This window comes from Muscardinus avellanarius, assembly GCF_963383645.1.
Source record: "Muscardinus avellanarius genome assembly, chromosome: 15".
NCBI classification, from domain to species: Eukaryota; Metazoa; Chordata; class Mammalia; order Rodentia; family Gliridae; genus Muscardinus; species Muscardinus avellanarius.
Window position 1 is genome coordinate 84834197 of NC_137801.1, and position 15088 is coordinate 84849284.

The window sequence follows — 15088 nt, forward strand, 5'->3', positions numbered from 1 at the left end:
TAACAAGGGACAGAGGAAATTGTACAAATTTGCTAATTTATTACAAAAGGTCCACTCACAGAAAAACACAAGAAAACTTTGTTTTTTTAATATTTGGGGAAGGAACTGGTGTCTCAGATACAAAATAATTTACACGTCATCCGTACAATTTTATTTTATATAGAAATAGGTCATTATTACAACAGCTGTACAATTCACTACACCTCATCTTATAATTACATAAAATCTTTTCCTTAGAAACATCTCAACATAACAAAACATACAAAAAAAAAAGCAAAGTGCATTTTGAAAAGGAAACATCCAATCCTCGGAATGATCATGAAAGACAGGTAGAAAGATGCAGCATGTTCACCCACAGGGCCAGCGTGGTTGGGTTTCCTCGGAGGCTGCAGCGCCCCAGGCTGCCGGGCTTGGGCACCCTCCACCCGCGGAGTCTTAGCGTTTTTTACAGAATTCTGGAATATCACCGCAAGATTGTGCTTTGCTCTGGGTCCACCTTTATAGTCCTGATCAACGAAGTAAATAGGAAAGAGTCCAGTGTTAGGGTTAGGGGGAAAAATCACCACCCATAGGGCAGTGGGGGAAGATCCTCCTCCCGTTAGGGTTTCTGCAGTGGCGGCGAATCAACAGCTCCATCAATCCCATCCGGCTTCTCTCTCCGACTGGTGGGGCTGTTTTTGAAGCCATGAGACCTTATTATTCGGAAAACCAGAAAGTGCCTAAGTCATTTCCTCATTGCAGCTGTGCAAATCAGACCCAAACAAAACAAAAACATTTAAAAATAAGGAAAAATAATCTCTTTATTCTCTCTCCAACCGATCTCTGACCCAGTCCTTCTCCAATGCAAAGGACAGATGATCAAGAGTGAAGACCAGCTGGGGCGTGTGGACCGGCCGGCTCGCCTTAGTGACTGGCGTCCTCTTGGGGGACGTGGCCAGGGGCGCCAGCTCTGCAGGTCAGCTGAGTTAAGACACCTACACGGGCTCGCTCGGTTCCTGTTGGGTATGGCTGTAGAGGGTGCTGGAGAAGTTCGGCAGCAAGGGAAACACGGCCAGGATTCCTGATCTCTGTTCCACCACGCCAACCGCTGTGCCCCCAAGATGGCTACCATCCTGGAGTTCTGAAATGTTTGCAGGGTGCACAGAAGCCAAGGGTTTACCTCAAAGCCCTCTCTCCACCTCCCGTGGCCACCCCTCGTCCATTGGTTAAAGCTGCTTGGATCTCGACTCCGGTGCCAGGGCACTACCGGGGTGGCTGCTGGAGCCCCGACGACTCCGAGAGCCGGCTGCCCCTGCGCGGTGGGCGCACGGGCTGAGGCGGCACAGGGGGCGCGTAGCCCAGGGTGCCTGGCTGCGGGGAGTAGGTAGAGAGAAGTAAGGAGTCCGGCTGCTCACTGTGCAAAGACGTCGGTGCCTGTATCAGGAAAGAAAGAGAGCGGGTTCTGTGGACGGAACCCAGGGGCGTTCTACCACTGAGCCACACCCCAGCCCTATTTTATTTTGAAACCAGGTCTCACTAAGATGCTGAGGCTGCCTGGGAACCTGCGATCCTCCTGTTTTAGCTTCCCTGGTACTGGGATTACAGGTGCGTGCCAGCACACCCAGTTGGTTGCCCAAAGTAATTTTTTTGTCTTTTTTTTTTTTTTTTTTTTTGGCAGTACTGGGGTTCCTGGAAGCCCTTCTACCTCCGGGCTACACTCCCAGACCTATTTTATATTTTTTATTTGGAAACAGGGTCTCTTAAACCAGAGTGGCTGGCTTCGAACCTACGTGATCCTCCTGTCTCCGCCTCCCAAGCACGGGGATTACAAGTGTGCGGCACCACGCCCAGATTAATTTTTTGTCTTCTAAGGAGTGGCAACACATAAACACATCCCAGATATTCCTGGCAAGTCCCAACTTCACATAATCCTATTTTATTTTATTTTATTTTATTTATTAAGGCAGTTTGATGGCTCTTTAATAAAACGTGAGTGTATTCTTTATTTGTATAAAACTTTATAATAACACAGAAAAGGCCGACAAAAATACTCATTAATGTTTGACTTTTGCTCTAAAAAATATAGACATGTCAAAATGCAAAATCATAGCCAGGTACACGCTTGTAATCCTGTAGTACCTGGGAGGCTGAAAGAGGAGAATTGTAGGTTTGAGGCTAGCCTTAGCAACTATTACAAAATAAAAAATAAAAAAGGGCTGGGGGTACAGCTTGAAGGTAGAGGGTCCCTGGGTTCAATCCTCAGCATCAAAACAAACAAACAAACAAACAAACAAACAAACAACAAAAGATGTAAAGTCATTAAAGTATTTTTTTAAAATGAATGTTTTTTAGCTGGGCGCGGTGGCGCACGCTTGTCATCCCAGCATTCGGGAGGCTGAGTCCAGAGGATCGCAGTTCACGGCCAGTCTCAGCTACTTATTTTTTATTCTTTATCCAAAATAAAGAATAAAAAATAGGGCTGGGGGTGTAGCTCGGAGTTCGAATGCCCCTGGGTTCCATCCCCAGACCCTCACACGCACAAAAAGAATGTTTTTAGCACATAATCAAATGAGGGCTGATCCTTAATTTCTCATACGATAGACACGCAGATTTTTTTGTTGTTGTTCTGGAGATTAGACCTGGGGTATTTTACTTCTGAGCCACACCCCCAGCCCTATTTTATTTTTTAATTTTTTTGTTGTGCTGGGGCTTGAATCCAGGGGCAGTCTACCTCTAAGCTATACCCTTAGCTCGATTTTTTGTTGTTATTCTTTATTTGGAAACAGGGTCTTACTAAGTTGCAGAGGGCCTCACTAAGTAGCTGAGGCTGGCTGCAAACCCGGATCTTCCTCTCAGCCTCCCAAGTACTGGGATGAGAGGTGTGTGTCACCACACCTGCTCAGACCACAGATTTCAAAAGCTGTAAGCATTAAGGGCCCTCAAATAGGGATCTTTCTGGAGCATGCTGCTGTGCGGGGGCAGAGCAGCCTCAGTTGCAAGGGAGGAAAAGCTTTGGGACTCCGAAGGTGGAGCCTGACCTCTGCCTGAACCCACCTGCAGGTAGTGTGGCGGCGGCTGCTGGGCCTGGGCGGCGGGGAAGCTGGGGTGAAGCACAGCCTGCCCCATCAGCAGAATGGGGGTCGAGGCGCTGCTGCTGCTGGGGTGCGAGTCTGGGTTTGGGAACACTGCCTGGCTCTCTGCATACCTGTTTAGTTTCATGAGAGAAAGAGAAAACGGATCCTTTAAGAAAGAGGGATGGCTATGACAGACATTCCTATTTTGATGGCAATAAAACAATTAGTCAGCTGGACTTCATCAGACACTTGGTCCATCAAAGGAGATTATCCACAGACAGCAAAAGCAACTCATGGGACAAGAGAGAGATCGCCGTAAATCACAGATGGAAAAGGGACAGAAACTCGGAAAATATAAAGAATTTCTCTATCTCCATCACCACCACCACCACCAACACCACCATACCAATAATACCCAAATAACCCGGTCAAAGCAATATACAAAGGGTTTGAGAAGACATTTCTCCAAAGAGAAGACACAAATATAAGCACACAAAAAGAAGCTGGTGCCACTTGTGGACAGGGAAACGCGAATCACAATGCGTTTCCGCTTCACACTCATTCTGATGGCTAGAATATTAAAAACTAAAAGAGCACGGCTGGTAAGGATGTGGAGAAGTTGCAGCCCTCATGCTCCCTTGGTGGGAATATATAAGGAGACAATCACTGTGGAAAATAGTATGGTAATCCTCAGGAAATTAAACAGAATCACTATATGATTCAACGATTCCACTTTGGGACATAGACCCCAAACATGTAAACGCAGACCTGTGAACAGGTATTTGTATACCCACACATTATTCATAATAGCTAAAAGATAGACATGACCCCAGTGTCTCTTGATATATAATGGACACAAAATATGATGTAAGCCGGGCATGGTGGTGCAATCTTGTAATCCCAGTACTTGGGAGGCTGAGACCAGAGGATCACGGTTCAAGGACAGCCTCAGCTACTTACTGAGGCCCTTGCAACTCAGTGAGACCCTGTTTCAAAAAGCTCGGAGGTAGAATACCCCTGGGTTCCATCCTCAGTACCCTCCCCCCAAAATATAACCAGACCCCTTGAATACTCAGGCTCTTCAATTCTTCAATGATAACAAAAGACAGCATCCGTATGGCTTAGAGTTTCTATTGGGGTAAAATAAATAATGTGCACATAGATCCCTACGCCAGAGACATGCCTGGAGCTGTTAGTAGGGGCTACAGAAGGGCCCAGGAAAGACTTCTGAGTGATGGGTGGGGGGGATTTGCTGAACCACTGTAGGACAGCATGCTGGCCCTCGTTAGCTAGCACTGTCCTGGTGGAATCTGGACTCAAATTCACCAGTGTTTATACAAAACAGACGTCTGTATAACTGTTCTATTTTTGCCTCCCTCCAAAGGGCTAGAAACTATTTCCCAATAACGTTGGATGACTCACCCAGAGGTCTCCGGTAACCCTGTTCACTAGTAATTAAGCAACTGAGCATATCTGCTTCTGGTCCTAGGGGTACGAGTGGAAAGGTCGGGGGCGCTATGGTTGGGATGTGCCCCCCCCCCCCGCAAAGTTCATGTGTTGGAAAAGTAACACCCACGAGTCTCATGTTAATGGTCTTTGGAGATAGAGTCTTTGGAAGTATTTAGGCTTAAATCAGGTCATGGGGTGGGGCCTCCATGACGGCATCAGTGGCTACACAAGAGGAGGAAGGGATACGGAGCTGGCACACGTGTTCTTTTGCTCTGTGCTGCCCTCTGGCACCTAAGAATGCAGCAAGATGGTCCTCTCTAGGGTTGAGCAGATGTGGGGCGCCCTGCTCTGGGACCATCCAGCCCCCACAACCATAAGCTCAATGAACCTATGTTCTTTCTAATGTGCCAAGTCTGTGGTATTTAGTTATAGCAACAGAAAATGGACTAAGACAAGGAGAGAGACAGACAGAGAGGGGGGAATAATAATAATAATAATAATAATAATAATAATAATAATAATAATAAATAATAATAATAAAAGAAGGAGAAGAAGAAAAAGAAGATGACAACGGAGAAGAAGAAGGAGGAGGAGGAGGAAGAGGAGAAGGAGGAGGAAGAAGAGAAGGAGGAGGAGGAGGAGGAGAAGGAGGAGGAGGAGGAGGAGGAGGAGGAGGAATAGTAGTACTAGTAGTGGCGGAGGCTGCGGCAGTGGCGGCTACGTGTCTGGCTCTGTGTCTAGGAGAAGAGGGAAGCCCCACCTTTGCAGGGTCTCACAGTCTCGGGGCAGAGTACCAGAAAGAGAGCAACAGAGCCCAAAGTGTGGGTTTGGACAGTCAAAGGGAGCCTGAGAGAGCTCTTCAGAACGAGAGAAGGGTACATTCACCAAGGATGTCACCAAGGGTAAAGGCTTCTAGACCTGTAACGAAACCCCAAAGATGACAGCAAACCGGGGATTTCATTAATTGCTCCACCCGAGTCCCGTTTGAAGCATGGAATACGGACGCAAAGCTTTATCTGCTTAAATGGGAAGAGAGCTAAGGGGAGGAGCCCCCAGAGAGACGGTGGGTACACTGCGATCCCGCCTTGAGGAGGATGCCCGCAGAGAGGGCGCCCACCCAGGCCCATGAACCCTGGAGCGTCGTTCTAAGGAGAAAGGCAAAGGCCACTGGGGCATCCGCACAGCCCTCCGCCCTCCCTCTTCCCGGGCCACCTACTTGACTTGCTGTCTGGTCCTGCTGACCTCCGAGGGCTGCCGTGCGTCGCAGGACGCGGGCATCATGGGCTGGATGGGCTGGCTCAGCAGCAGCCTTCGAGCAGAGGAAGAGACACGGCGGGCTTTGATCAGCACCCACTTCACAGCCTCTGAGCAGCCCCGCTAGGCCCCGCACGCTGACCTGCATGCCCGTTACCCCGGTCTGTCCTCAGCAGATATGAACGCAGTCGGTCACCGCCCCTGGCCATCAGGACCCCAAACCCTTCCTGCTCCCTTCCTTGGCTGAGATCAGCCTTTATATTTTATTTTATGTTGTGGCACTGGGGATGGAATCCAGGGGCATTTTACCTCCGAGCTATACCCCCAGCCCTATTTTTATCCTTTCTTTACTTTTTATTTTTTATTTTTTTGGTGGTACTGGGGGTGGAACTCAGAGGCTTTCTACCTCCAGGCTATACTCACAGACCTTTTCTTTTAATATATATTTTATTTGGAAACAGGGTCTCACTAAGTTGCTGAAAGCCTCACTAAGTAGCTGAGGCTGTCCGCGAACCGCGATCCTCCTGTCTCAGCCTCCCGAATGCGGGGATTACAAGAGTGTGCCACCACGCCCGGCTGAGATCAGCCGTTAGAATTGGCCCGTCTGAACTGGGCCTCCATACAAGTTGGAAAGGAAGACTGAAAGGCAGACGGTCAGGCGATGCCGCGGTTGTCACACCTGAGCTGCCGGTCGTGGCTGAAGTCCGGGCTGGGCTGGCACTGGGTGGCCTCCTGGGAGGAGGGTGCGGGCGTCGGCAGGCTCAGGCCCGGCGGCAGCACAGCCTCAGCGCTGCTGAGCTGGGGCGTCAGGCTGCTCCCAGGACGGCCGCTTCCTCCCTGCAGCAGTTGGGAGTTTCTGATTGGCTTCGGACCCTGGGGCATCATTTTAACAAGAAAGATAAATCTCGGACTCAAGTCAGATCCAAGTCAGGTCATCTTTCCAGAAAACCACCCCAGCGCTGCCTCTTTCTACCCACCCTGGCCGTGCTTCTGACTTAGGACCCTACACTTATGTACTAAATAATAAGAGTAATAACAACAGCAATAATAATTATATTTATTTATTAATAATAAACATAATATTAATTATTATATTATTATATATAATAATTACTATAATTATTATTTAATATATAATAATTTATTATATAATTATTTAATAATTATATAATATTAAATAAGTATTTAATATATATGACAATAAATATTATATATAATATATAATAAATATTATATTATACTTATTATTAATAAATATAATAATAATTATTGTTATTATTATGGATTGAATCCAGGGGCATTATACCTCCAAGCTACACCCCTACCCAGCCAGATTTTATTTATTTTTTAACTTTAAAACAGGGTCTTGGCTGGGTGCGATGGTGCACACCTGTAATCCCAGCATTCGGGAGGTAGAAACTGGAGGATCATGGATTGCGGTTCGTGGACAACCTCAGCTACTACTTAGTGAAGCCCCTTGCAACTCAGTGAGACCCTGTTTTGAAACAAAGAATAAAAAAATAGGCTTAGGGTTGTGGCTTGGAGGTAGAATGCCCCTGGGTTCCATCCCAGTATATAAAAAAAAAAAAAGTAAGAAAAAGAAAGAGAAACAGGGTCTTGCTAAGTTGCTGAAGCTGGCCTTGAACCTATGATCCTCCTGACTCAGCCTCCCAAATACTGGGATTATAGATGTGTTCCAGCACACCTGGCTTGGTGGCTTTTCATGAGTAGAAATGGCTAGAAGGGAAAACAAAACAAAACAAAAACAAAAACAAAAACAAAAGAAAAGGCAAGCCTATCATATCAGCATAATTTGGCCCGGTTCAGAGAGGACCAGCACATAAGTTTCCTGTCCTCATTCTGTTGCAGAATGGAGTATGTCTTAGACCACACAAGTGGTAAGGACAGGGTGTGGATGGGGCGCCTTTACCTGGGTTGATATCACACTGGCTTCGCGGAGCAGGTGCTGGCTTGTGACCTGGGCCGAGGACAGTTGCCCCGGGAGTTGAGGGCTGGCCCCGAGCTGGGGCTGGGACGCCGCAGCAGCCGGCCTTTGCTGGAGCTGCGCCTGAGCCTCGGGCCGCTGGGTGCTGCTGAAGCTCAGGGAGACAGCGGGCTGCTGCAGAAACATCTGGAGCAGAAGAAAAGCATCTGTGAGGCCGTGGCATCTGTGATGACAGCTGGGCAGAAGGGTGGATGGATTGATGGATGGCAGAAAGAACCAATCCAGGAAAATATATCTATTTTGTCATTGCTACAGGCCCTCTTTTAGGCATCCATTTGAGTAGCCAGCAGAGGGCGCATGTGTTCTCAAAAAGAGGAAGAAGCGGCCGCATGGAAGGAGGGGGCCAGGGCCTTTCAGCAGGACAGGCCTGCAGGGCGCCCTACCATCAAGACTCGGTCTAGACAGCCGTAGAAGACCTCTCCTTCATAACCCACTAAAAAAAAAATACTCAGCAAGCAGTACATGCACGCATAGTCTCATTGAAAGTTCTCAGTCAATGAATTAAAACAGGAATACTCTGCCAGCTTGGGTTGTAAAAGACCCTGCGAGGGGGATTCCTGATATGTGGTCACAGACATCCATACTTATTTTTTTTTTAAATCAACAATAAAGTAGAATTTCATGGCTTAAGAAGATGTCTTCTTAAAAGTTGTCATAAAAACTTAAAAAACATAAACACTTCCGATTCTCAAGAACAAATCTCACATGAGATTCTTTTTTCTTTCTTTCTTTCTTTTTTTTTTTTTTAATGTGGTGCTGGGGTTCCTGGAAGCCCTTCTACCTCTGGGCTGCACTCCCAGACTCATTTTTATATTTTTTTATTTAGAAACAGGGTCTCCTAAACCAACGCGCACAGCTGGCTTCGAACCTGCGCGATCCTCCTGTCTCCGCCTCCCAAGCGCGGGGATGACAAGCGTGCCCACCACGCCCGGCTCACACGAGATTTTTCATGATTCTCATCTGCCTACGTTTACAAATGACTGAATTATTGTCATCTCAGGACGGTTCAGAAGCTCCCTCACGAGGGAAACTGCATGGAGCCCCGCGTGGTAATGGGCATCACTGCGCCCCAACCATTACTGAGGTTCTGAAATACTCATTTTATATAGCCTTCCCTCTTCTAAGGACTGGAGTAGATTTTATTTATTTATTATTTTTTTGTAGTATTGGCAATTGAACCCAGGAGCATTCAACCTCCAAACTGCACCTTCAGCCTCCCCCCAACTTTTTTTTTTATGTGGTTCTAGGGATGGAACCTAGGGGCATTCTACCTCTGAGCTACACCCCCAGCCCTATTTTTTAGTCTTTTTATTTTTTGAAACAGCATCTCACTAAGTTGTGAAGGGTCTAACGGTCTTGCTAGGTTGCAAAGAGTCTGACCGTTTTGCTGAGGGCTGTCCTCAAACCTGCAATCCTCCTGTTTCAGCCTCCCAAGCACTGGGATTATAGGCATGTGTTATCACACCCAGGCACCTGCAGTAATTTTTATATGCTTATTCTTAGCATTTAGAATGTGTTTAAGTCTTACAAAAAAATAAAAAGAAAGAAAAGAAGGTTGACTGCTCGAGGATATGCTTTCTAGTTTGACTATCTGTGGACTTCCATGTTCTTTGGAAAATTCCACTGCAAAAATAGGTTCAAAGGAAGAAATGGGGAGGGGGGCTGAACAGCACCGCAGGGCCTGATCTCCCCCATCTCTTACTGAACTCCGGTATTCTTGGACATAGGAACTTTGGGGGTTAGCAAATCACACTGCTCATGAGGACAAATCTTAATTCTTCAAAAGAGGGGGCACAAGTGATAACTTTGTTGCATATTATTTTAAAATCTAGCTTTAATATTGAAAAAGCAGGAAGCCGAGAAGTCCGAGGAGGCTGTTTACATGCCTCCCTTGTTCTTAGCAGTTTCTGACTCAATTTCTCCTGTCTGTTAGTGTAAAATTTTCCTCCAAGTAATCAGAATCGGGCAAATTCCAGGCTACCAATTGGGCCCTGGGATCAGCAAGAAAAATAGTAGAGTGGGGGAAGAAGAAGTAAAAGGTGGCATTTTACGAATCTGACAGCTCCGTGACCCCATTTCTTTTTATGTAAGTGTCACAGTCTTCCTTCCTCCCTGTACAGTGGGTGTCACTGCGGCGGGGTGGGGCATCAGGGCTTTGAGCCCAGCCCGGGCTGTCTAGTGATGTCTGTATGTCCCTCAGAGATGCTTGGGGTGCGGGCACAGGGCGGTGGCCTGTGCAGGCTGGGCTCCTCTCTTTATAGTGAGAGGACTACGCGGGGCCAGGAAGGAGAGAAGCAGAAAGAGTCATTCCTGGGTCTCCCTCAGCCCCAGCACAGCTTATGAAGACCCTGGGAAGCAGGATGGCCCGAAAGAGGCGTCTCCCAGGCTGCACGGAAACTGCACCGTCCTGCGTTAGTCTGTTCAGGGGTCCGTGCTTTGCCCCCACACAGCCTGCCTGCTGGCATCCATGCAGGGCAATCAAATGACAGATTCTACGGTGTCTTTTCTGCACCCTCTGCCTCTACTAAGCGGACTGCAAATACTTAATGCTCCCAGGGCAGACTCCAAGGTTAGCCATAATTACATTTGCAGTCAATGGCTGGTTGCAAGGATATATTTGTGAAGACAAAAAGTCCCGAACTAAGTAAAACCTGGTAAAAGTAACCTACCTGTGAAAGATATCTAATAAATTCAAATAAATTCTCAAAAGGATTCGGTGAAGTGGCATCTGGGGGTCACTGTGAGAGCAGCTGCTGTCAGAATGTGCAATGTCCCCACTGGTGTGGGGCAGATGGGGTGGCACAGAGGTGCCAGCCCCACCACGTCTCCTGTCCCCCTCCCCCAGGCTGCAGGACAGGGAGCATCATTTCCGATTTCTCCTTCTATTCTGCATTCATCCTCTATCTCAGAGGAAAGAGAGCAGAAGTGCCTCTGTCTCCCTCCGCCAGCAGCCTGGGTTGGCACTGTGAGAGCAGAGCTATATAAGTGTCCAGAACTGCCATCTAGGACCAAGGCTGACATCTTTGCTGGGCCATCAAATGCCAGACAAGGGAATGCAAATGTAGGTGGAGTGGCGAACAGAACGTGCCACCCATCGCAGGAAGCGGGGACAAAAGGGAGGGACGTGGCGGGAGTTGCACGTGTGTCTGGGAGGTGGCTGCACCTGCACTCCTCCTGTAGGAATTTCCATAGGTGGTGCCGAGGGGAAGGGGGGTGTCTGCCCTGCAGCGGAGGCCAAGGACGGTCCCCAGAGCGTGGAGGACAAAGGCCGGCCGGGGCAGGGGCGTCACCTGCACGTTGGAGTCGTGGACCAGGCAGAGCTGCTCCTGGATCTTGTGAAGCTCCTCCTGCTGCCACCGGATGTTGGCCTGCAGGATCCGCGTGCGCTGCTCCAGCTGGTCCTTGATGGTCTGGAACATGCTGAACTGTGTTGAAAACTAAGGCGGGGCGAAAACATCCGATCAGCCCGGCAGACGAGACTGGCTGCCCTTCTCATCAGCCCTGCAGCCCTCCCTCTCCCACCCCTCCTGGCATCCCCAGGAGCCCACGGCTGGGCTCTGGACAGTGAGCAGGGGCTGGGGACAAGGGTGGGGTCCCCTGGGGGTCCCCAGCCAGCCGGCCTCAGGCCGGTGTTGGTGGCAGGTCCCATGTGAGTCTGCAGTGGATTGCGATGGGGGCGGGAGGCCACAGAATCAGACTGGTCCCAGCAGCCATGCTGACAACCAGTATTGAGGATGTGCTCAGGTGGACAAATGGAAGGTCAAAGGTAGGGCATCGGAGAGTCCTTTATTCTCCTCTGTGTCTGTCTGTGTAGCTCGGAGGCGGAATATCCCTGGGTTCAATCTCCAGTACTCTTCTGCCGTGTGTGTGTGAGTGTGTGTGTGTGTGTACATATATACACATACACACACACGTACATATACATAGGGTCTTTTTTGTGGTACTGGGGGTGGAACCCAGGGGCATTCTACCTCTGAGCTATACCCCCAGCCCTATTTTTTATTCTTTATTTTGAAACAGGGTCTCACTGAGTTGCAAAGGTTCTCATTAAGCAGTTGAGGCTGTCTGTGAACCCAAATCCTCCTGTCTCAGCCTCCCGAATGCTGGGATTACAAGCGTGCGTCGCCATGCCCAGCTCCATATATAGTTTTTCAAAGAAATTTTTAATTTTATTTAGTTAGTTAGTTTTTGGTGGTACTGGGGTTCCTGGAAACCCTTCTACCTCCAGGCTACACTCCCAGACCCATTTTTATATTTTTATTTGGAAACAGGGTCTCAAGCCAGTGAGGCTGGCTTCGAACCTGCGTGATCCTCCTGTTTCTGCCTGCCAAGCGCGGGGATTACAAGTGTGCACCACCGTGCCCGGCTATACATAGTTTTTAAAATTAAAAATAGTATGTCTAATAAGCCAAGAAGAATTATTATTAAGCAAAATTCAATAAATGAAAAGCTTGAATTCTTTAAAGATCTTAACTCCACTATTATCTATAATAAACATAGATATTCCTTGAAATGAAAGGCCCAGAAGTTAAATTATTATTTTATATTCCTTTAGATTGGAAAAGTTACTGAAAGCGGAGTGTGGCGGCACAGGCCTGTAATCCCAGTACTTGGGAAGCTGAGACAGTTGGAGCACAGGTTTGAGGCCAGCCTCAGCCACTTAGTGAGACCTTCAGAAACCTAGCAAGGCCTTGTTTTAGGGTTAAAAAAAAAAAAAAGAAGAAGAAAGAAAAGTCCCGAATTTCATACCAAATAGGCTGTAGGTGGAGCTTGGAGGTTGAATATCCTCAAAAGCAAAAAAAAAAAAAAAAAAAAAAAAAAAAAAAAAAGTCACTAATTTCATATGAAATATGCTTTGAAAATTTGAAGAGGAAAAAACTTATTCTGATTTTTTTCATCTGATGAGGATAAGAGTGGGCTCTCTTCATCAGTAGCCTCTGGATGAACAGCTTGTCTGTCCCTGCTGAAGCGTACATTAGCAAGAAGCATCTGCTAGCCTGTGTCTGTGTTCCAGAGACTCATGAGAAGTTGCTTCCACAAGGGCATATGTTCTGATATAGTTTCCACCAGCCATGACGGATCTGTACCAGCCCAGGGAGAGCCACGCTCTGACAAGTTCAAGAGCTGGTGAGCCGCCGCCAGGGCTCCAGGTCTAGCCCGTGGCCAGGGACTGGGGCAAAGCTACATGCCTATAAATGGAGCCAGGTCGGAGCTCTGGGCTCAGCAGAGGAAGCATCCATCAGTGGGCTCAGCTGCTCTTCAGGACCACAGACAGAGTGGCCCCTGTTTGGGTCAGCCTCTTGTCAAGACCCAGGAATGTCAAATATAATTCTCCACTAAAGAACAGACCCAGCTCCCTCTTCTCTGCTACCCCCAAATTCTCCATCTGGCAACCTCCTAGCCATCCTTCCAGGGACAACCCAAATGTCATCTCCTCCAGGAAGCCACATCGTATTTCCCTAGACTATATTCTCATTCTCTTTCTTCTTCTTCTTCTTCTTCTTCTTCTTCTTCTTCTTCTTCTTCTTCTTCTTCTTCTTCTTCTTTTTCTTTCTCTCTCTCTCTCTCTCTCTCTCTCTCTCTCTCTCTCTCTCTCTCTCTCTCTCCTGTACTGAGGATGGAACCAGGGGCATTCTACCTCTGAGCTACACCCCCTGCCCTATTTTTTATTCTTTATTTTAAAACAGGGTCTCACTGAGTTGCTGAGGGCCTCACTAAGTAGCTGAGGCTGACTGCGAACTGCGATCCTCCTGTCTCAGCCTCCCAAATGCTGGGATGACAAGTGAGTACCACCAGGCCTGGCTGACCTAGACTTTTCTTACTGGTGCAATAAAACACCAACCCTACCATGGGCGATTTCTCTGTTTACATAGCCCTGATGCTAAGAGCAAGGGCTGCGTTACAGTCATCTCTGTATCTTAATCTTACTCACTGTCTGACCCAAATAGGTACTAGCGCTGAATGTTGATGAAACTAGGAAGGAATTACTCAGCAAAGCCATAATCTTTTTTAAAAAAAAATAAAACCTGATATTTATAGAACCGGACTCACAGGTTTTAGGCCCTTTCAGAGTCTTCCTGTGACATTTGGCCCAATTCTGCCCTTTTCTAAAATATCATGGCCAATTTGGAGTTGTAAAAAAATATCAAAGGGCTGAGTGCAGTGGCGCACACTTGTAATTCCAGCACTTGGGAAGCTGAGACAGAAGGATCACAGGTTTGTGGCCAGCCTTAGCAACTTAGTGAGACCCTCTGCAGCTTAATGAGACCCCATTTAAAAAGCAAAATAGCGCTGGGGTTGTAGCTCAGAGGTAGAATGCCAAAGGCATTCAATCCAGTACTACCAAAAAGAAAAAAGAACGCAGAGAAGTGGCAGAGATGGTTAAAATTAAAGATGAAAATCAGACACGGGAAAAGACGCTGGAGACTGTTTTGGAGAAGATGAGGATGGTGTGAAGGTGAAGAATGTAGCTCTACAAGCTAGCCTTCCATTGCGAGGAAAATCCCCCCCGCGCCGTGCAGGGCCTCGGTTAGTACTTGTGTGAATCACATCAGCACCGACACGCTGTGGAAGCCGTTCTGGCCCATTCCCAGCCTCAGACTCACCTGCGTCATGGGAGTGGGTGTGCTCTGCAGGATGGTCTGCGGCAGGAGCTGGGGCGTGAGGTCACAGGAGGACGGGGAAGGCAGCGGAGGCTGGGAAGACAAGCGGGCTTCGTTAACAAGAGCTGCTCCTTGGCCATTCCGGGGCCACCGTCTCTCAGTTGGTTGGGTCCTTCAACTTAAAGGAGGCCCTTCTGCACCCTGGGGTGCAGAGCTGAAATGCACATGAGGATTTCTAGAAGGAAGAAGCACCTGTTCCCTGGACACACAGCGGCTTCCCCTGCGAGGGCTCAGAGTTAGGGCCGACACTTGGCCGGTGCAGGGCGCAGGCCCCTGGGGTCCGCGACTCGCCCACCCTGGCATGCTTGCCCACCGTGGCATTTCCTGCCCCTGTCTGGATCCATCCCTGCCGGGTTTGGCTGCCCTTCTCCCCGGCCAATCAGTCAGTTCTCGGCATGTTGTTAAACAGTGTCAGAGTGTTGTTAAACGGGGACCGGTATGGCCCTTACCCCTTCTCTACAACACACAAGTAATGATGGCAGACATACCACGCAGGTTCCCACCCAGGACCTCACCCAGGTAAGGAAGATGGGGCACTTCACCAGTTACCTGGAGGCATTAGCGATGCCTACAAGGTAAGCTGAGTCACCTCCTTGTTACCTGATCACGTAGGCACGCAGGGGGAGGAGTGGTTGGAAACGACATTTAGAAACAAGAAATGAAAC

General features: G+C 48.2%; 1 protein-coding gene across 1 annotated transcript in view; it reads right to left on the reverse strand.

Annotated features, from left to right (window-relative positions):
• Positions 1–1242: 1242 nt before the first annotated feature.
• Positions 1243–15088, reverse strand: part of NPAS2 (neuronal PAS domain protein 2) — a gene marked incomplete at its 3' end in the record, with an annotated part of 84050 nt that continues 70204 nt past the window's right edge. The window contains exons 14-20 of the mRNA XM_080711846.1: positions 14367–14456; positions 11052–11198; positions 7687–7887; positions 6436–6629; positions 5719–5811; positions 3034–3184; positions 1243–1413 (exon numbers count right to left, since the gene is read on the reverse strand). Coding sequence (XP_080567972.1) covers positions 1243–1413; positions 3034–3184; positions 5719–5811; positions 6436–6629; positions 7687–7887; positions 11052–11198; positions 14367–14456 — 1047 coding nt within the window. The remainder of the gene's footprint in view (positions 1414–3033; positions 3185–5718; positions 5812–6435; positions 6630–7686; positions 7888–11051; positions 11199–14366; positions 14457–15088) is intronic.